The sequence below is a fragment of the Cetorhinus maximus genome, chromosome 4 (assembly GCF_964194155.1).
Source record: "Cetorhinus maximus chromosome 4, sCetMax3.hap1.1, whole genome shotgun sequence".
NCBI lineage: Eukaryota > Metazoa > Chordata > Chondrichthyes > Lamniformes > Cetorhinidae > Cetorhinus > Cetorhinus maximus.
In genome coordinates, this window is record NC_135882.1 from 76,698,976 (window position 1) to 76,721,508 (window position 22,533).

Consider the following 22,533-nt stretch of genomic DNA (forward strand, 5'->3'; position numbering starts at 1 on the left):
GTCATGGGAAGCTGGAAATTAACTCCTTTTAAAATCCACATTTTGTAAAGAACCGCGTTTGCCCAAACCCACCCTGTGCTAAGGAGGTTGGAGTAACCTTTGGGCACAGAGGGAATGGTCACTGCGCGTTTTCTTAACCATCAGTGGGATTAGTTTGCTCTGTGATTGCAGGGATTTGTGCGAAGGAAGAGTTCTTTACTTATGTAAATGTAACATGTATTCACACTGATTCCACTCGTCCCTGCTGATTCACAGGCGATCACCTTGCTGCACAGCTCCAACTGGGATGTCCTTGTCGGTAAAAGATCAACTTTACCCGATCGAATCCTTAAAGACGGCGACTCCACCGAGGATCCCGGGCCATTACTCTTCCATCCTGCCCCATCCCCACTACCTCGATGTGCTCCGCTCCTCTGATGAAGTCTTCCAGCCTCTCAAGTCCCTGGGCAGGCTGCTCACTGACTCCAGCTCAGTCATGCCATTCACTTTCAGCAACTTCTCATTTCTCAACGACTCTCCGCGCGGAACCGAGCGGCTCTGCAGCATCTTGCCGGCGGCTTCCCTGCCCGTCTTCGGTAAAATGCCGAGCAGCCTGAACCTGGTCTACCCCCGAGACCACGACAAGCAAGCGGTGACCTCCTGCCTCCCCGCCGCCCTGGCCCAGGAGAGTCGGGGCTCCTGCACTCGGCCTCACGCCAGCCAGGAGCCCTGTGTGCTGCCGCGGAAGCCAGCAGCTCCGAGGTGCCAGTTTACCGAGGAGGACCTGAACACGGTTCTGTACGGCCGCATGAACACAGGCAGTGCCGACCAGCTGGCCGCTCACGCTATCTCAGGGCTGCGGATATCGGGAAACACAGGTACACGGGGCAGCCTGGCGCACACCGCACTCCCCTCAGTAGCAACTCGGCTAAAGTTCTCACAGGCTGCATCTATTTGTCACAGTGTTTGATCACCTTCCTGCTTCTTTACTCTGCAGGTGGGCCCGAGTCCCAGGTTCAGCTCCTGGACAGAGACACTTTGGAAATCCCAGTGGGTGAGTGAGGAGGAGGAGGGGGTGAGGGAAGGAGTGAGTGGGCGAGGGAGGGGGGTGGGCGAGGGAGAGGGGTGGGTGAGAGGAGGAGGGCGTGAGGGAGGTGGCTGAGGGAAGGAGTGAGGGGGTGGGTGAAGGAGTGAGTGGGTGAGGGAGGATGGCTGAGTGAAGGAGTGAGGGAGGGGGTGGGTGAAGGAGTGAGTGGGTGAGGGAGGGTGGCTGAGTGAAGGAGTGAGGGAGGGGGTGGGTGAAGGAGTGAGTGGGTGAGGGAGGGTGGCTGAGTGAAGGAGTGAGGGAGGGAGTGGGTGAAGGAGGGAGGATGAGAGAGAAAACATTAGATCTGCATTTATATAGGAGCCTTTCCCGCACTCGGAGGTGCTGCGGCACTTTCTATCCAATGAAGTACTTTGAAGTGTAGGACCCATGGCAGCCACTTTGTGCACAGCAAGATTCCACAAATAGCAATGTGATAATGACAAGATAATCCGTTTCTGTGATGTTGATTGAAGGTAAATATTGGCCAGGATACCGAGGATAACCCCACTTTTCCAAATAGCGTCATGGGATCCCGTACATCTAACGGAGGGCTGACCTCTCATTCCTCTGACAGTGCGGCACCTCCTCAGTACTGCCCTGGAGTGTCAGCTCAGATCTTTGTGTTCAAGTCTCTGGAATGGGGATTGAAGTCAATCTCCGAGGGGAAAGCAGTAATGACTGGGCTATGGGGTGTGAGTGGGGTGGGGGGTGAAGAGAGTAGGGGAGCTGGGTCTGTATCTCTGGGTTAAATTCTGTGCGGGTGACTCTCTGTCTGTCCCCCCAGGTCTCGCTGTCTCTCACACCTTCTACGGGGGAGTTCCTCATCTCGGCGTCTTCTGTTCCCAACATCTAATCCCCAAGGGGGTCCGATTTGGACCGTTTACAGGAAAAGTGGTGAATATGAGTGAAATTAAAACCTATGACGACAACTCCTTTATGTGGGAGGTGAGGATTATCTCATATTAAAGAGTGGGAGGAGATCTGAATGCCTTTACATTCACAACTAAATGCGCCAAGTGTAGACTACAACATAGTTTGAATAAATATAAATGGTTCCACCCGAGAGGAGAAAGTTACAATGGACGCTGCTTGCGGTTCGCTTCTGTTATTTACCCTGTTCTGCCTGCTGCCGGTCTGCTCTCACATGGGGCAATTTCTATTCCAGATTTTTGAAGACGGCAGACTGAGTCACTTCATAGACGGGAAAGGGGCGGCTAGTAACTGGATGGCCTTGGTGAACTGCGCCAGGTCGCCCCAAGAACAGAATTTAACTGCCGTCCAGAGCCAAGGCAAAATCTTCTACGAGACATGCAAGGATGTAGCGGAGAAGCAGGAGCTGCTGGTGTGGTATGGAGACTGCTACCTACAGTTTATGGGAATCCCGGTCACTTTAAAGGAAATGACTGAAAGCCCATTCACAGAGAAGGCTGAAGGTTAAAACACTTAAACGATTTTCTGCCCTTTTGCGGTTTACTGTCATTAGCTGCGATCGCTTGACTGAAATGCCACTTTCATTCCTTTGGCAGAGTCCGGAGAGGGTTTTAAATGTGAGAGGTGTGGGAAGGTATTCGCCTACAAGTACTACAGGGACAAACATCTGAAGTACACCCGCTGTGTGGACCAGGGCGATCGCAAATTCCCCTGTCACCTGTGCAGCAGATCGTTTGAGAAGAGAGACAGACTGAGGATCCACATCCTGCATGTACACGAGAAACACCGGCCTCACAAAGTAAGCAAAAATACCCACAGCAATCAAACACTATCTACACATATCCCTACACTGAGCTGGCCAACCCTAACACAGCCCACCTATTTACAGAGGTTGCATTCAGATTTGGTACCTATTTTTATTCATCCCTATTCGACTGAACGAATTTCTCTACAATCCGATAAATCCTACAGACTGTACGGCTCAGTCCTTTCTGTCCAATGCCCCAGAAACAAAATATAGTGGAATCGAATAGAAATGTTTTAATTGATTTACTCTATGGGCAATTTCTGAAACCGAAATTCCTTCTCACTTTCTGACCATCTCTTTGCTTATACAATCACAAGAATTCATTAGATGTGAAAGCTTTTGAACAGCCTGATGAGCTGACATTGCGCTATATATAGTTACACAAGTCATTTCTTCAGGTTGGTAGCCAGCAATGAAGTGGTCACTTGTTGTCCCGATCCGATACCTGCGGGGTTCACTTCAAATGCTGGCATTCCTTCTGTAAAGCGCATTTGATTTAGCTCCCCTTTTGTTCGCCAGGCTAAGGTCGAATAACCGGTTGGCTTAGTTTTCAGTGATCTCTTCTAAATAAACCTTTCCCAGTAATCGTGCAACGAATATTCTGTTAGAGAATCGTCCTTTAAGTGTCTATCATGTGAATGAAACTGAAATGAACATATTTGTACATACGTTTTAATACTTTGCAGTAACAACTCAGATTGTGAAGTTATACAGATATGTCGATTCGATTTATTTCAGATTTCCAGCAACGACAGTACTTTGCTTTTGTATCGATGTTTTCCTTCCCCATGAATTAATTAGAGAGACAATATAAATCCTGAAAATATCACCAGTTCCACCATTCTGCACCCTGATATGCAGGACAAACATCTGCCTCACAGCTGTGGACCACATCCCAAACATGTGGAGCTGACACTTGCATCTACATATCATCATGTACTATGATCATCAGGTTTGGGAAATCAAATAAGGATTTGTCTATATATCTAGTAGATAATATGATCCCCTTTTCTCTCAGGACTGACATCATCTTTTATTTTTCCATTAGTTAACTTCTTTTCTATCAGTTGAATGTTTGGATTTGACATCTTTTACATGAAAACACTATTGCTTTTATTCCATTCTCAGTATGCTCTCATATTATCATTTTGAGAAGCACTAAATCTTTGTTTGTAGCTCCTTAATAACTGCTAAGAGATGTGAGAATTGCTAGGGGGTAAATGCATCACGTTATGCCACAAATGCATTGGTGCACCAATTCGCATAATATCCTACAACTATCCCTGTCAAAATACCTTACAGCGTAGGTGCAACATTTCCACTACATGTTCTTACCCTGCATTCCCATAGCCAGCTCCTCGCTCCACACAATTCAATATAATATTGGTAATCAATTTAGTTATATGCAAAGCATAGCATTGGACATGTTATAATCATTGTATAGTTAGTTGTGGGGCAGTTAGCTTTACCGTCTTTTTCCAACATGTGACTCTCTGTTGAACAGTGCTCCGTATGTGGGAAGAGCTTCTCGCAGTCCTCCAGTCTTAATAAACATATGAGGGTTCACTCAGGAGAGCGGCCGTACAAATGTGTTTACTGCAACAAGGTGGGTTTATATGCACAATCATCATTGGGCAATGCATGGAAAAACAGAACAAATAAGTATTATACAGATTAAGAACAAATTTAAAGCCGATATAGGAATAACTGCTTTACTTAAAATCTGCTTTTATATTAAGTTGAGTTGTGCTAGTTCTGTCAATTCCTGACACCTGGGTCTCACACAGTTGGCAGAAAATTCAAAGTATACTTGTTGGAGTGATTTATTAAGTTTGGCAGCCAAGAAGACCCATATTTTACCAGGTCTCGTTGGCCCTTGGCCACCGTGGATCCTGGAAATTTATTTTAATGTTGCTGTTAGCTCTGTAAGACCTATGCATTGGGAACCAAAGCATGAACATAGCTGCCCAACAATGTAAAAATATAAAGAGCGACAAATATTTGGAGTTGGTTGTGATAAAACCATTAAGGATGTCTTAAATTCATCTGGATGTTATAATGTGAGAGTTAGAGGGAAGAGTTTTAATCAACCAAGTGGCTTCTTCTTGCCCTTGGCAGTTCTTATGAGCTTCACAAATAAATTTCTGCTATTTTCCCTGGCTGTAGGCCTTCACTGCCTCAAGCATCTTGCGTACCCATATTCGCCAGCACTCTGGAGAGAAACCCTTCAAATGCCGACACTGTGGCAAAGCCTTTGCCTCGCATGCAGCCCACGACAGCCATGTGAGGCGCACACACTCCAAAGACAAAGGTTTTGCTTGTGCAATCTGTGACAAGAGCTTTGTGGAAGCGCATGAGCTCAAGTATCACCAGGTGCAGCTGCACACAGGTTAGTGAGCAGGAGGAGGAGGTGGTGGTGGTGGTGGTGGAGCAGGCTGCCATATGTCTCACCTTTGTACTAACCAAGTGAAAACTAGTAAGTAACCAACTATTGACACTTATGATTTAAGGTTATCATCAATTTTCTATCTGGGAGTAGAGGGATTGTTTCACCCGTTCACAAGTACTTATTTATCAGCTTCACTGCATTCGTTTTGTCACTCAAATAAATATATTAACAAAGACTAAAAGAAACATTCTTTGGTCTGCATGGAAAATACAGTAGCATTAATTCAGTTTGAAAGTATATAGCCAATACTATTTGCTTGTGCTAGTATCTGATGGAACTACTTAACTTTACACATGTATTGTATGAACATGGCTGTCAGAAACCTGTCAGTTCCCATCTTCTCCACCGCTCCCACCCCCATCACACAGTTTTCCCATCTGCTTGCACCTCCTCTTTCCTGAAAGTGATGGCTTGTGCTGCAGGATGAATCCAGCAGATTGATGAACCATCGAATTTTGAATTTGATAGTTGTTTCAGTAACTGACACATGAGAACCGGACAAGGAAAGTTCAATTTTTGATTGCTTTTATTGAAAATAAAAAGCATGTAAGTATTGGAATAGGGTTGTTTCTCCAATATCGTGTTCAGTTAGCTCAGTTGCTTAGATGGCTCGTGTGCGGTTCAGAATAATGCCAACACAGATTTGTTCAATCCCCAATCTGTCTGAGGTAGACTTGGGGCCTACAGCTTGCCCTGCATAAACAGCGGTTAATAATCGAGGATGCTACCTACAGAAGACCAAGAATTAAACTTGGTTTGTCGATGTGCAGCTTCTCACCCAATCTATTTTTGAGTTGGGTACAGAGCCCTACTTTATCAATCTAGGTAGTGACTGTTGGCAACTATCTGACAAAAGGAATATCATGGGCATCATCCATATCTGCTCCTCATTAGTGTCTATCTGTCATCTTGAATGTTAATGGGTAACAATTGGGAGCAGGAATTCTGGCTGAGAACTTTCCCTGTCTCTAATCTGGGGACACTGAGGTCAATTGTTAGGCCCCCCCACTGCCACCCTTCTGAGATCAGGTAGAAAAATGTCATGTATGTTTGGTTCAGCACACACATGTATGTAAACTAAACCATCAGTGAAACTTCAACTGTTATTTTTCGTTGAAATATGTATAGATATGTGAGAATTCAATAGCAATTAATTGAATCTACTTACAGGTTTAGAAGCAAAAGGTTGTACAATATTATCCAAAAAATGCTCTGAAAATGTTTTTGCACTTCTACATGTTGCCTCCTCCCAAGTGATGCCTGATTAATCTCTCATGCATTACAAATTGTGAAATTAATTTAATTCTTTTATTGTACAAACAGGTAGAAGATCAATATCTCAGTAATCTTCCCTACCCTTAAACGAGTTTAATCCCAAAGTAAATAGTGACCTGGATTTACTTTGCAGTAACAAAACAGCTTATAAACACACTCAAATCAAATCATTAATTGGAAATGTTACCTGCCCAGAATAACTTGCAGAGTCAGCAGACGCGAGTTAGTTACTGGTTCTCTGTTGCTTTCTTCACACTGAGACTGGAGGTCAATGGCTATATGCCCACAAGTGCAGAGCTTCACTCAGTGGCTTCAGAATGCTAGTTCAACTTTAATATTAGGAGAGTTGATGTGCCCATTGACTCCCTGCTGGCATTAAAAGCATTCAAAAGTAATTTTTAAAGAAGTTGCCAAGTGGTCCAATTGATTGCCAGGGAACGCCTTAAAACTTGCAAAATACGCTAAGGCCAAGTAGCTTGGGACTACCTGGACTAAGTACTCTTCATGTGATTTCAAGGCTGAAATAATCCACTCCATTTGTGTCTATGTTGCACTTTGTGGTGTAACTGGATATCAGCTTGGGCGTATGAAGCTTATGTTCTGCGCCCTTCAATAAATGTTGAAAATCAACTCGCTTCAAGAGAGTTTATGAATTTTTGACCCTGCTTTGTTAACAATAAAAGTTTATACATATGTGGAATAGTAACTAATCTCCAGATAAACTACCAGGTAAAGCCACTGAGCCATTCAGGCCAGTAGGCCCCCCAGTTTCAATCGTTGGTCTATTCTATGTTATTGATCCCATTTGGGCATAATTTTGGTTCTTTTAATTCACCTCAGTATCCTTGTGCTGGGATGAAGAAAATCAGCCAGAGTTTATTCCCTTCATTGATATCCCAGTGGTCCTGATGTTCGTGTGTATATTGGGGGAGGACAAGATTGGGTAAGCACAAGATTATCTTCGGTTGTGATATCCTTCATGGTGGGTTAGCCACCAACACTTTGCGGCCTGTGTTGCATGTCTTTTGGTCCCATGGGCAAAATGGTGGAGGTGCTGCTGCTACTCCTAGAACCAAATCTCAGCAAGAATCAATGCCTTCACAAGTGGACTAAAATCCCAATGTCTTCCCTTTCCTTCTGCTTTTTCTTTGAAGCCCGCCCAATTTTTGACGATTGAAAAACTGCAAGAGATTTATTACTTGGTGAGTTTCAGTAACCTACTTGAACAGGGATGGGATTATCATATTCAAAGCCAATCCTGTCCATTGATCATGTCTTCAGAAGCGTACTTGCCTTTGGATTGTGATTTGGAGTATAACCCTGGATGATTTCCTCCTCCCTAACCCAAGGGCCCTGAGGTCAAATGAAGCATCACCATTGCAATCTTGGTTGAGATCAGCTAACACATCATAGGTTGAGGATTGCATCTGTGACTTTCCTGTTCTGTGATTCAGCTACTCAATGCCTCAATGAGTTGAGCCACCAGAGAGCTTTATAACTGTTTGAAGGCTTTCTGTCTTCATGACTCAAGGGATTGGTACCAATTATTCCACTTTTCTGTCACCAGCACAACTTCTGCTTTAATGGCAAGCTGTGGTCCTTTTATAATTATTGTGTCAGACTCCTCAGGTCAACGTATACTGCAAACTTCGTGTGTACCAGTAGTCTATTCAGGATTCCTGATAGAAAACTGAACAGCTGGCACAAGGTGAGTCTGCATAGTGGGCCAGTTCAACCTGATTTTTGCAATTTTATAAATTTGGGCAAAAGTAGGAGTGTTAATACATAGAAAATAAATCCGCTGTTGCGTAAATAATCATGAATATCATTGGCAAGGTGAGTTTTTAGAAAGCTTTCGTGACAGTGTTCTGGAGCAATGTTTTGTGGAACCAAATAAGGATAAAGCTATTTTTGACCTAGTATTCTTCAATGAGGCAAACTTAAGTAATACTGTCATAGTAAAAGATCCACAGAAATAGTGATCATAATACAATTAAGTTTTGAAAACAACATACACCAATCACAAGCATGAGCCTTAAACTTTAGGCCAATTACATAGGTATGAGGGGAGAGCTGGCTAAGGTTGATTGGGTAAATAGACTAAAAGGTATGGTGGTAAATATACAGTGGGAAGCATTTAAAGAAACAATTCGAAATGTTCAACAGAAATACATTCCATTGAAAAACAAAAACTCAGTAAGAAAAACAAATCCATGTCTTACTAAAGAGATTAAGGATAGTAATAGATTAAAAGAAGAGGCTTTAATGCTGCAAAGAACTAGTAAGTCTGAGAATTGGAAATGTTTTAGAAACCAGAAAAGGGACTCCAAATGTTGATTTTAAAAAGGGGAAAAATAGATTGTAAGAGCTTTTACAAGTGTATATGAAAGTAACTGAAGTAAACATTGGTCCCTTAGAAGCAGAGACAGGAGAAATTATCATGGGGAATGAGGAAGTAGCAGAGGCATTGAACAAATATTTTGTTTCTGTCTTCACAGTAGAAGACATAAGTTACATACCAGAGATAGAGAGTAACCTAAGGGCTAATAAGAGTAAGGAAATTAATATCAGCAGTGAAAAAGCACTGGAGAAATTCATGGGACCAAATCTGACAAATCCCCAGGACCTGATGACCTACGTCCTAGGGTTCTAAAAGAGATAGCTGCAGAGATAGTGAATGCACTGGCTATGATTTTCCAAAATTTCGTGAATTCTGGAACAGTCCCAGCAGATTGGAAGTTAGCAAATACAACGCTGTTATTCAAGAAAGGAGGGAGAGAGAGAAAATAGGGAACTACAGGCCAATTAGCCTGGCATCAGTCATTGAGAAAGTGCTGAAATCTATTATTAACAAGTCTTAACAATGCACTTAAAGCATAGTATGATTAGAGCATGTGAACATTATTTTACAAAAGAGAAATCCAGTTTGACAAGTTTATTAGAGTTTTTTGAGGATGTAACTAATAGGGTAGATGAAGGGGAACCAGTAGCTATAGAATACTTGGATTTCCAAAAGTGCCACAGAAGATGTTAATACAGAATCTAAGGGCTCATGGAGTTTGGGGTAATATATTAGCATGAGCAGAGGATTGGTTGAGGGACAGGAAGCAGAGAGTAAGGATAAATCAGGCATTTTCAAGTTGGCAGGTTGTGACTAGTGGAGTGACACAATGATCTATGGTGGGCCTCAACTATTTACTCTCTATATTAATGACTTAGACAAAGAGACAGAGGATAATGTATCTAAATTTGCTGATGATACAAAGGTAGGTGGGAATACAAACTGAGGAGGACGCAGGCAGGCTGCAAAAAGATATAGACAGGTTGAGTGAGTGGGACAAGGTGGCAGATGAAGTGGGCAAGTGTGAGGGTATTCACTTTCTTTGTAAGAGTAGAAAATAATATATTTTAAAGGTGTGAAACTTGTAAATGTTGATGTCCAGAGAGACTTGGGTGTACTTATCTAAGGAACACAAAATTAGCATGCAGATACATTAAGCAATTAGGAAAGTAAATGGCGTGTTGGCCTTTATTGCAAGGGAGTTGGAGTATAAGATTAAAGAAGTCTTGTTACAATTGTACAGTGTTTGTTGAGACCACACCTGGAATACTGTGTAGTGTGGGGCAGATGGTGGTAGAATGGTATTATCACCAGATTAGTGATCCAAAGACCCAGGCCAATGCTGTGGGGACACAGGTTCAAATCCCACCATAGCAGCTGGTGGAATTTAAATTCAATTAATAAATCTGGTTTATAAAGCTAGTCTCGGTAAGGTAACCATGGGCAGGTTTTTCCAGCTGGTGAGCAGGGGTGGGGCCTGCTTGCTGACGCAGGGATATGTCAGGCGTGCACCCCGTGTCATTTAGATTTTGTCAAAGGCCTATTACAGCCATTAAAAAACTAATTAACATGATTGATGGACCTGCCCGTCCAACCTTAAGGTTGGTGGGCAGGCTGGGAGCCCTGGCGGGCCTCGGAAAAAACATGAAACCTCATCCACAGGTGGGATGATGTTTCATGAGGGTATTTAAATTTTTATTAAATATTTAAATAAAAGCTATGGACATGTCCCAACTCATGTGACAGTGTCACATGAGGGGACATGGGTGAGGAATTTTTTAATCACCTTTTATTGAAAGTTTTAAATTGGAGCTGATCTCCCTGAGGCAGCACTTTGCCTCAGGGAGATCTATGCGCTCTTTCGCGCACAAGCATGAAAGAGCGCACTCCCAGCTGAGGGAATCTCCTCCCGCCCGCACAGGGAGCACATAGCGCTTCCTGGCGGACGTCACGCTGGGCAGGCCTTAATTGGCCCACCCATGTAAAATGGCGGTGTGCCTCCGATTAGGGGCGCCGATCGGAAGCCTGCCCGCCCGCACCCGCTCCCGCATTTCCCCCCACCCCCGATGGGGGAAAAATGTTGCCCCATGAAACTAACACTGATTGTTGTAAAAACCCATCTGGTTCACTAATGCCCTTTAGGGAAGGAAATCTGTCATCCTTACCTGGCCTAGCCTACATGTGACTCCAGCCCCACACCAATGCAGTTGAATTTTAACTGCCCTCAGTTCAAGGGCAATTTGGAATGGGCAATAAATGCTAGCGATGCCCACCTCCCTTGAAAGAATAAATAACAATTTTGGTCTCCATTTTTAAGGAAGGATATACTTGCACTGGAGGCTGTACAGCAAAGGTTTACTAGATTAGTTCCTGGATGAGAGGGTTGTCCTACGAGGAGAGGCTGACTAAATTGGACCTATATTCCCTGGAGTTTAGAAGAATGAGAGGTTATCTCACTGAAACATTCAAGATTCTGAAGGGACTTGACAGGTAAAACACTGAGAGGTTGCTTCAACTGGCTGGGGAATCTAGAACACGGGGCACCATCTCACGATAAGGGGCCGATCATTCAGGACTGTGTGAGGAGAAATTTCTTCACTGAAAGGGTTGTGAATCTTTGGAATTCTCTACTCCAGAGGGTTGTGAATGTGCCATCATTTTATATATTTAAGGCTGGAATAGACAGATTTTTGGTCTCTCAGGGAATTTAGGGATATGGGGAGTGGGTGGGAAAATGGAGTTGATGCCCAAGATCAGCCATGATCGTATTGAATGGAGGAGCAGGCTAGGTGGGCCATATGGTCATCTCCTGCTCCTATTCCTTATGTTTTTAAAAGTGTAATGAAGCAGTATTTTTGCACTTAGTTATATCCCATTTCATAGTAATAGTTTACTGGTCCCTCATGGCAGACTGGTACAGAAGGTAAAGTTGCACAGGATCAGAGGTGAGCTGGCAAGATGGATACAGAATTGGCTTGGTCATAGAAGACAGAGGGTAGCAGTGGAAGGGTGCTTTTCTGAATGGAGAGCTATGACTAGTGGAGTTCTGCAAGGATCAGTGCTGGGACCTTTGCTGTTTGTAGTATACATAAATGATTTGGAGGAAAATGTAACTGGGCTAATTAGTAGGTTTGCAGACGACACTAAGGTTGGAGGAGTTGCAGATAGTGAAGAGGATTGTCAAAGGATACAACGGGATATAGATCGGTTGGAGACTTGGGCGGAGAAATGGCAGATAGAGTTTAATCCGGACAAATGCAAGGTAATGCATTTTGGAAGGTCTAATACAGGCAGGAATTATACAGTAAGTGGCAGAACCCTTAAGTGCATTGACGGGCAGAGGGATCTGGGTGTACAGGTCCACAGGTCACTGAAAGTGGCAACGCAGGTGGATAAGGTAGTCAGGAAGGCATATGGCATGCTTGCCTTTATTGGCAGGGGTACTGAGTATAAAAGCTGGGAAGTCATGCTGCAGCTGTATAGAACCTTGGTTAGGCCACACTTGGAATATTGTGTGCAATTCTGGCTACCACATTACCAGAAGGATATGGAGGCATTGAAGAGGGTGCAGAGGAGGTTTACCAGGATGCTGCCTGGTCTGGAGGTTATTAGCTATGAGGAGAGGTTGGAGAAACTCGGATTGTTCTCACTAGAGCGACGGAGATTGAGGGGCGACTTGATAGAAGTTTACAAAATTGAGTGGCATGGAAAGAGTAGATAGTCAGAAGCTTTTTCCCAGGGTGGAAGAGTCAATTACTAGGGGACATAGATTTAAGGTGAGAGGAGAAAACTATAGAGGAGATGTGCGGAGCAAGTTTTTTACGCAGAGGGTAGTGTGTCTGGAATTCGCTGCCAGAGGAGGTGGTGGAAGCAGGTACGATAGTGGTGTTTAAGAGGCAGCTTGACAAATACATGAATAGGATGGGAATAGAGGGAATCGGACCCTGGAAGTGCAAAATGTTTTAGTTGACGGGCAATATGATCGGCGCAGGCTTGGAGGGCCGAAGGGCCTGTTCCTGTGCTGTACTTATCTTTGTTCTTTGGTTTGTAGAATTTAGCTTTTCATTAAGATTGTGGTACTAATAATAACAAATAATCTTTAATTTATCCTAAGTAATTCACCGTAGGTAGACAGGGCACTGACATTTTGGATATTGGACTTTTCCTTTGGGGACCTGGGTTTAAATTCAGCACAGAGTGATCTGATGAAAGAGCACAAATGGAATGAGCTTAGTCAGTCTTAATCCAGTTTCTAATGAAATGAACTGTCCTCAATGTTCAATTAAATTAACAATATCAAAGTGAGAATGTTATGGAAAATATTACATTTTTAATGGAAGGTTATCTTTTGTGATTGGGATTTAACAAAGCACCGGGAACTTTACTCCGCATCTCATTGTGCTATACTGCTCCTGGGATTGCTTGATGCTGACAGAATACCTGAAATCACCGAGTGCCTCTAGCCCTACAGTCTAATCCCTTAGATCTTGGTGCGCCTTCAATTCTGGTCCATTGTGCATCTCCGGTTTGTATAGCTCCATCATTGGCAGCCGTGCTTTCAACTGCCCATGCTGTAAGCTCTTGAATTCCCTCTCTAACCCTCTGCACGTTTTTATATCTCTCGTCTTCTTAAAGGTGCTCCTTAAAACCTATCTCTTTGACTAAGCTTTTGGTCATCTGTACTAATATATATGAACATATGAACAAGGAGCAGCAGTAAGCCATTCAGCCGCTCGACCCTGCTCCACCTTTTAATAAGATCATGGCTGATCTGATAGTAACCAGAAATCTGCATCCCACCTACCCCCAATAACCTATCACCCCCTTGCTTACCAAGAATCTATATACCCCACCTTAAAAATATTCAAAGACTCTGCTTCCACCACCTTTTCAGGAAGAGAGTTCCAAAGACTCATGACCCTCTGAATGAAAAAAATTCACCTCATCTCTGCTTTAAATGGGCGACCCCTTGTTTTTAAACAGTGACATCTAGTTCTAGATTCTTCCACAAGAAGAAACATCATCTTTACATCCGCCCTGTCAAGATCCTTCAGGATCTTATATGTTTCAATCAAGTCGCCTCTTACTCTTCTAAACTCCAGTGGATACAAGCCTAGTCTGTCCAACCCTTCCTCAAAAGACAACCTGGCCATTCCATGTATTCTCTGAACTGCTTCCAAAGCATTTACATCCTTCCTTAAATAAGATGACCAATACTGTACACAGTACTCCAAATGTGGTCTCGCTAGTGCCTGTGCAACTGAAGCATAACCTCCCTACTTTTGTATTCAGTTACCCTTGCAATAAAATATAACATTCTATTAGCTTTTCTAATTACTTGCTGTATTTGCATACTAGTCTTTTGTGATTCATGCACTAGGACAACCAGATCACTCACCTCAGAGCTCTGCAATCTCTCACTATTTAGATAATATGCTTCTTTTTTATTCTTCCTGCCAAAATGGACAATTTCACATTTTCCCACATTATACTCCATCTGCCAGATCTTTGCCCACTCACTTAACCTAATTATATCTGCTTGTAGCCTCCTTATGTCCTCTTTGCAACTTATTTTCCTACCTATCTTTGTGTCATCAGCAAATTTGGCAACCATCCTATCAATTCCTTCATCCAAGTTATTTATATAAATTGTAAACAGTTGAGGTCCCAGAACTGATCCCTGTGGCACGCTACTCCTAACATCTTGCCAACCTGAAAAAGACTCATTTATGCCTACTCTCTGCTTCCTGTTAGCTAGCCAATCTTCTATCCATGCTAATATGTTACCCCCAAACCATGAGTCTTTATTTTCTGCAATAACCTTTGATGTGGCACTTTATCAAATGCCTTCTGGAAATCTACGTACATCCACTGGTTCCCCTTTATCCACAGCACATGTTACTTCCTCAAAGATATCCAATAAGTTGGTTAAACACGATTTCCCTTTCACAAAACCATGTTGACTCTGCCTGATGACCTTGAGCTTATCCAAGTACCCTGCTATAACTTCTTTAATGATAGCTTCTATCATTTTCCTTCCGACAAATGTTAAGCTACCTGGCCTGTAGTTTCCCACTTACTGTCTCCCTCCCTTTTTGAATAATGGAGTTACATTTGCTATCTTCCAATCTAATGGGACCTTCCCCAAATCTAGGGAGTTTTAGAAAATTAAAACCAATGCATCAACTATCTCACTAGACACTTCTTTTAAGACCCTAGGATGAAGTCCAACAGGACTTGGTCACTTGTCAGCCCGTAGCCCCAACAATTTACTCAGTACCACTTCTCTGGTGACTGTAATTTTCCTGACTTCCTTCCCCACTTCTATTTGCTGATTTATAGCTGCTTCTGGGATGCTACTTGTATCCTCTCTAGTGAAAACTGATGTAAACTGTTCAATTCATCTTCCATCCCCTTGTTTTCCATTATCAATTCTCCAGACTCACTTTCTATAGGATCAATGCTCACTTTGTGAGCACTCTTTTCTTATTAAAATATTTATAAAAACTCACTCTGTTTTTATATTTCTGGCCAGTTTTCTCTCATACTCTAATTATTCCCTCCTTATTCGTCTTTTAGTCATTCTTTGCTGTTGCTTATATCCTGTCCAATCTTCTGGCCTTCTACCTATCTTTGCACAATTACATGCTTTTTCTTTAAGTTTGAAACTATCCTTAACTTTCTAGTTAACCATGAATGGCTCAGTGTTAAATTTTGTTTAATAATGTTCCTTTGCAAAGCACCTTGGGATGCTTTACTGCTTTATAAGTGCTTCATTTTTGTTTTTGAATTCTTGTTCAGTAGTGCATTTCCCAGCACTATCATTCCTCACCTTGATGCCCACAAAAGCTGAAGACCTTTTAAAATTACAGATTAAGTACGAGTAAATTGATTAGCATTTACTCAGTAATCCTAATCTCCAAGGGCAGAATATTGCTGCCAGCATGTGGGGGCATGCCTGACACACCGATGCGTAAAATGACGCGAGATGACATCGCGCGTCATTTTGATATTGCATTCGGCAGGCACGCGCAGGAGGTGGCTGCGCGCACACTGAACTGTCAATGGCCTATTAAGGCCATTAAGGCAGCAGTTTACCTTATTAACAATGCTGCCTGTCCAACCTTGAGGTTGGAAGGCAGGCGAAGAACCCTAGCGGCCTTCGTGTTTTCCAGGAAACCTCATCAATTTGCCAGACCCCGCCAATTTGCCAGAACCCACTCTAGGAAGGAATGTGAAGGTTTTAGAGAGGGTGCAGAAAAAATTTAAGAGAATGGTTTCAGGGATGACAGATTCAGTTATGTGGATAGGTTTGAGAAGCTGGGGCTGCTGTTAGGGAAGAGAAGCTTGAGAGATTTGATAGAGGTATTCAAAATCATGAGAGGTCTACACAGAGAAGATAGGGAGAAACCCTGTCACACAATTTTTAACTCTGGAGACGCAGGTGTGGGATACAGTCAAGCCCGCAGATCCCAGAAGCATGTTCCTGTGGACACGGTCCATTTTTGATCTCTACATAAAGTGAAAGGTTGACCACCACGGTGCAGGAACAGGCTATGGGCCAGATCTGTGCCACCCACAATAAAATCAAGAACACCTTGCACATGATGACTGGGTTTGGCATATGCCCTGGCCTCTATCAACACTTTCAAGTGAATGGGACAAAGGACCCATTGGCCCAGTTCCCAAATAATATGGCTTTGCTCTTGCCTTGATTCTATTTTGGCTTCCAAAGCCAGTTCAAACTGATCACAGATAGTCCTCAGTCTGTGAGCCGACAGGATCCAAGTAGAAGACAGCAATGTTATCCATGTGCAGAGATGTTTTGAGCTGTGTGCCTCCATTGCTTGTGATTATTACTCCTTTCATCCTCACATCTTCCCTTATGGATTCAACAAAAGGTTCGGTGCAGCACACAAACAACTCCAGAGGAGAGAGGACAGCCTTGCCTGACTCCAGATTTGATTGGAATGCTTTCTGATTCTTACGTATTGCTTGAAACTGCACTACAGATATTTGTGTAGAGCAGTTGGATTGAATTGCAGATTCCCTCCCCAAATCCTATTTTGAAGAGCACATCCATTACGTCAGTGTGCGATATTATGACAAAGGCCTTCTCCTGGTCTAAGCTGATGAAACAGATGTCCATCCTCCTGTCTTATAAGTAAGCAATCGTGTCCCTGAGTTGTGTTATCTGAAATCTTCCTGCTGTGATCAGGGTGGATCACTGACTCCAGAGCAGACTTGATCCAATAGGCATTGACCTTGGACAGAATTTTTTAGCCCATGTTAAGCAGTGAAATGGGCCTCCAATTTATGATTTCCTTCCTCTTCCCCTTCTGTTTGTAGATGAAAGTGGAGGTGATGTTCTAGACAGATCACCCCCATGAACTACAAACAAGTCACTTTTGTAAATGTATATCTGGTTCTGCAAATTGGAAACTACTGATAATCTTAAACTTTAAACACAAGCTGACTTGAAGGACGAAACTAAATACTAATGTAGCATAACCAAAGCCTACTTGTAAAGATATATTTTACATCCTAACATAGTTTCATTAACTTTCCTGTCACAATTTTTTTAAAAACCTCTCCTGTTTTACAATTATTGAATGTTCCTGTATACACCAGCTTTTTCCACTTCCTCCTCCATATTTTCAATATATTCATGGTATTGTGTCGTTGAAATCTCTGCAGATTCACACCCACCTTTCTAAGTACACTTGTTACTGTTATCCCCTCCCCTTTCACACTGCCATTCAACTTGTGTTTCTGGCCTGGGAACCTGTAATTAGGGCAGCTGCAGTTCTGGAAGTACAATAGAGATAGGACAAGAAGGTGGCACCTGAATGAAATACTCCAGGACAAACTTCTATGGTGGCATTATTCTCAAGCATTCATTGGAAAAATTGGTATCTAATTGGAAAACCATTGTTGTTTTTAATTAATGCTCATCTCACAGGAGTTGCCATCTTCACATCTTCATTGTGTTTCTGAGCCTGTGTGCAACATATTTTTGTTCCATCTCCACTCCCGACAGCCTATGTTTCTCACTGCTTTTGTTTGGTTAATTTAGTGGTAGACTCTCCCCATCTTCTCTTCTTTCCTCCCATCCAATCGAGCTGCTGCATCAGTTTACATTACATTGGATTTGTGCAAGTACATAGAACTGACTCGATGTGCACGTGGTTGGAAGAGGCTGCAGTTGTTCTGTCTGTAGGTTGCGACACAATAGGCAAAGTGGGTCCCTGTTCACTTGGTGTATGGAGATCAGGATGAGTGGGAACTGTCAGAGGAACTGGAAAATTGCAAATGTTATAGCCTTGTTCAGAAAAGGATGGAAGGATAAATCAAGCTACTATAGACCAGCCAGTTTAACCCAGTGGTGGGAAAGCTTTTAGAAATGATAATCCGGGACAAAATTAACAGTAATTTGGGAAATGTGTGTTCATCAGAGAAAGCCAGCACAGGTTTGTTAAAGGCAAATTGTTTTTAACTAGTTTGGTTGAGTTTTTTAATGAGGTAACACAGGGGGTTAGTGAGGGTATTGCATTTGAGATAGTGTATGTGGAATTCCAAAAGGCATTTAATAAAATGCCATATATCAGGCTTGTCAGCAGGGTTGAAGCCCATGGAATAAAAGGGACAGTGGTAGCATTAATACAAAGCTGGGTGAGTAACAGGAAATATAGAGCAGTGGCGAACAGGAGAGCATACAGAAGGATTCCCCAGGGGTTGGTATTAGAATCACTGCTTTTCTTGATCTTTATTAACAACCTGGACTTGGGTGTACAGGACACAATGCCAACATTTACAAAGGTGAGACAAAACTTGGGGCAGAATATTGAGCTTGGTGGGCGGGCACGCGCCCGACCTGGCTGAGCGTAAGATGACGTGTGATGATGTTGGGTGAGCGTCCCGACGTCATCATGTAGTCCCACTATATTTTGCTTGCCGAGCGGCACGCCGGCCAATAATTAAAAGGCCCATTCAGTCCATTAAAAAGGTAATTAAATTCAAATTTACGCTGCCCGTTCAACCTTACGTTTGGTGGGCAGGCAAAAATGCCAAATGGCCTTTGCACTTTTTAGGAAACCTCATCCATGGGCGGGATGAGCTTTCCTAAAGCAAATAAAACTAAAATAAAAATTTCACACTTGAATTAAAAACATGTCCCTGCTCATGTGAAAGAGTCATATGAGCGGACATGTTTTATGACATTTTTATTTTCTTCATTTTTTTTTAAACAGCGCTTCATCTCCCTGAGGCACAGAGCTGCCTCGGAGATTGAAGCGCTCTTTTGAGCACATGCGCGAAGTTCGCGCTAGGCCTGCTCGCCCTCCTCCCCCTGCTCACACAGGCAGCAGTGAGTGCTGCCGCTCGCGCTCCATGAAGGCCCGCCTGAGTAAAATTGCGTTGCGGTGCCAATTGCAGGCGGCTGTCGGCTTCCCGACCATCCCCGCCAAGGGCAAAATTCTGCCCTTGGAAATATTGTGAACTGTGAGGAGGTTAGTGATAGACTTCAAGAGGACAGAGACAGGTTGGTGGAATGAGTGCAGATAAATTTAATGCAGAGAATTGTAAAGCATTACATTCTGATCAGAAGAACTGGGAGAGACAATATAAAATAAAGGATGCAATTCTGAAAGGGTGCAGGAACAGAGACCCTGGAGGTACATGTATACAAATCAGTGAAGAATCGTTTTAAAAAAGTGGTTACAAAAACACATGAAATGCTACGCTTTCTAAATATAGGCATAGGGTCAGATTTTTGCAAAAGTTGTGATGACACTGGAGGTCATTTAAAAATGGCAGGCAGGACCCGATTCTGGGATTCCCACCTTCATTCCTGATAGTGGAAATGTTTGCCAGTGTGAGAAAAGGGGGCGGCTAGCGAGCCCACACCATGCACTCCCGAACTGGCTGGCTGAATTGTGGGGTAGGCATCTTCTAGCAACCCCCCCCACCTCCCCTAGCAATTTTCACGGAGTTGGACCAATTTCTCCATGGCTCACGGTTCACGGCCCTCAGAGGGGTCCTAAACCATATTTAGATTCAGGAACCTTTTGATAGGTAAGTTCAAAAGGTCTTACCCATGTCCCTCAGCCATTCCCTATGGCCCCTCATAGCCTTCATGCCAACTCGATGCCAACTTATGAGCCAGCACTCCCCATGCCCCCTCACACACTCCTTGTCAACTCATGCCCCTTCCATGCCCATTAACCCAGTATGCACTAATAACGTCACTCATTATTTATGTACAAATGATGGCAAGTGTGGAACTGCTGAGGAAAAATCAATGCTAGGCTGAGAGCTCAGAGCAATAAAAGCATTGGGCTGAATAAGAAGTTCTGAGATCAGGAGTATTTCCCGCTTTGTGCTGTGTATTATGGGGCTTGATGCCAGGCGCCGTTTATGACGTCATCACGCCGATTTTCAATAATACGGCACGTGGGCAGATCAAAAAGTCGGGAACCCAGCCACGTTATTTAGATATCAATTTAAAAGGCAATTCAGCTACTTAACTGCCCACCTCTGCAATAACACGGTCAGAAGGCAATAATATGCCTTCAGGGTGAAGTTTGGGACAGGTGGGGAATCTGTTTTTAAGGGCAAGCTTGTTCAGGTGGGTTTTAAAAGTGCAGCTGAGACCAGAGTCTCAGCTTTGCACTTCAAACTCCAATGAGTTTAGGGACTCTCATGTGACTGGCAGAGGAACCTTTTGGATATTTTTCATGAGGAGGACTCGCCTTTGGCTCAGGAGGGCTCTTTTGATGGAATATTTTCCTATCAGTCACCCAGGGGTGAGGGGTGAAAAGTGTCTAAGATAGTTGGGGATTGTTGTCTCAGCTGGAGACACATCCTCCAGTGAAGAGGAGAGAAGGATTAGGACAAGGAGGAGGAGAAGGGTGAGATGAAGAAGGGAACACGGGGAAGCTCAGGATGCTGTGGTTTCTCAGGAAGGGGACAGAGCAGTGCCTGACCCCGAGGTTCAGGAGGAACCCAGAACCCCTCAGCAGAGACGCAGACCAACTTATGCCGCCCAAGGGTATAAAGGCAGAGATTTAGCTACTTGCAACTGACCTTACAACATCATCCAGCCTTTTGTGGCACTGGGCACAAGTCCTCCTCACCACGTCAACACTGTTGACTTCGCCGGCTACCTCCTCCCAAGCAGCACAAGTCTGCCTGGGCCTCCTCCACTTCCCAGTGCCCGGTATGAGCTGGTCATTTTTATCATGTACTGCATGGCGAGGGCACCAAGGGCGGTCTCACTGAATCTGGAGGCAGCTTTGCCCTTTCTAGAAAGCCTCACCCCTCACTCCGATGGTGCAGACATCTATGCATGGAAATATGTAATAAACGTACAACTCCTCAATGCCAAAAGGTGGAAGACTTGCTGATTTTTAAAATTTCTGCCACCTATGAAGATTGACATAGTTGGCAGAGATTAGCTAAAATTTAAATTGACTTACCTGGCCAGACTGGAAAGTGCACAAATCTTTACTCTGTATAGTAGATGCACTCTAGGATCTGCTTCTGGGATCTGCGGGCCTGACTGTATCCCACACCTGCGTCTCCAGAGTTAAAATTGTGTGACAGGGTTTCTCCCTATCTGCTCTGTTTAGACCTCTCATGATTTTGAATATCTCTATCAAATCTCTCAACCTTCTCTTCCCTAAGCGCAGCCCCAGCTTCTCCAACCTATCTACATAACTGAATCTGTCATCCCTGAAACCATTCTCTTAAATCTTTTCTGCACCCTCTCTAAAACCTTCACATTCCTTCCTAGAGTGGGTTCTGGCAAGTTGGCGGGGTCTGGCAAATTGAGAAATTTCCCGACTTGAGCTACCTGCCCTGGTAGCGAAAAACTGGGCCATAGAGTATGAAAGCGAGGAAGTTTTGATGAACCTTTATAAAACACTGATCAGCCTCAACTGGAATATTGTGTCCAATTCTTGGCACCATGCTCTAGGAAGGATGAAAGTTTTAGGGAGGGTGCAGAAAAGATTTAAGAGAATGGTTTCAGGGATGACAGATTCAGTTATGTGGATAGGTTGGAGAAGCTGGGGCTGCTCTTAGGGAAGAGAAGGCTGAGAGGAGTTTTGATTGAGGTATTCAAAATCATGAGAGGCCTAAACAGAGTAGATTAGGAGAAACAGTTTCTATTGGTGGATGGATTGAGAACCAGAGGACACTGATTTAAGGTGATTGGCAAAAGAACCAATGGTGGGATGTGGCATAATGTTATTTACACATCAGATGCTTAGGATCTGGAACGCACTACCTTTCAGGTGGAGATAGATTGAATTGTGGATTTCAAAAGGTAATTAGATGAGCATCTGAAGAGAGAAAATCTGCAGGGCTATGGGGAAAGGGAAGGGTCATTGCTAACTGAGTCACCCTTGCAAAGAAAACCAGCATGGACACTGCAGGCTGAATGGTCTCCTCCTGTCCTGTAACCATTCTGTGATTCTATGTCCTATGCAAAATCCACATGTCTGCAGCCAGCGGCATTCCATAGAACTGGAAGCACCTGACAGCATCCTGGAATAACACTGCCCTCCCGCCCTTCCACAATGGAAAATTATCTCCTTATTCTGCATTCCACTGCAGCTGCCGATCAAACTCAGTCCTCCAATGAGCAGGATGAATGCATCTGC

At 43.6% G+C, this 22,533-nt stretch overlaps 1 protein-coding gene across 1 annotated transcript in view; it reads left to right on the forward strand.

The window, feature by feature from the left end:
* Positions 1–286: 286 nt before the first annotated feature.
* Positions 287–22,533, forward strand: part of prdm14 (PR domain containing 14) — a 33,468-nt gene continuing 11,221 nt past the window's right edge. The window contains exons 1-7 of the mRNA XM_078541230.1: positions 287–857; positions 977–1,033; positions 1,851–2,011; positions 2,232–2,499; positions 2,593–2,795; positions 4,309–4,410; positions 4,971–5,193. Of these exons, the coding sequence (XP_078397356.1) occupies positions 287–857; positions 977–1,033; positions 1,851–2,011; positions 2,232–2,499; positions 2,593–2,795; positions 4,309–4,410; positions 4,971–5,193 (1,585 nt within the window). The remainder of the gene's footprint in view (positions 858–976; positions 1,034–1,850; positions 2,012–2,231; positions 2,500–2,592; positions 2,796–4,308; positions 4,411–4,970; positions 5,194–22,533) is intronic.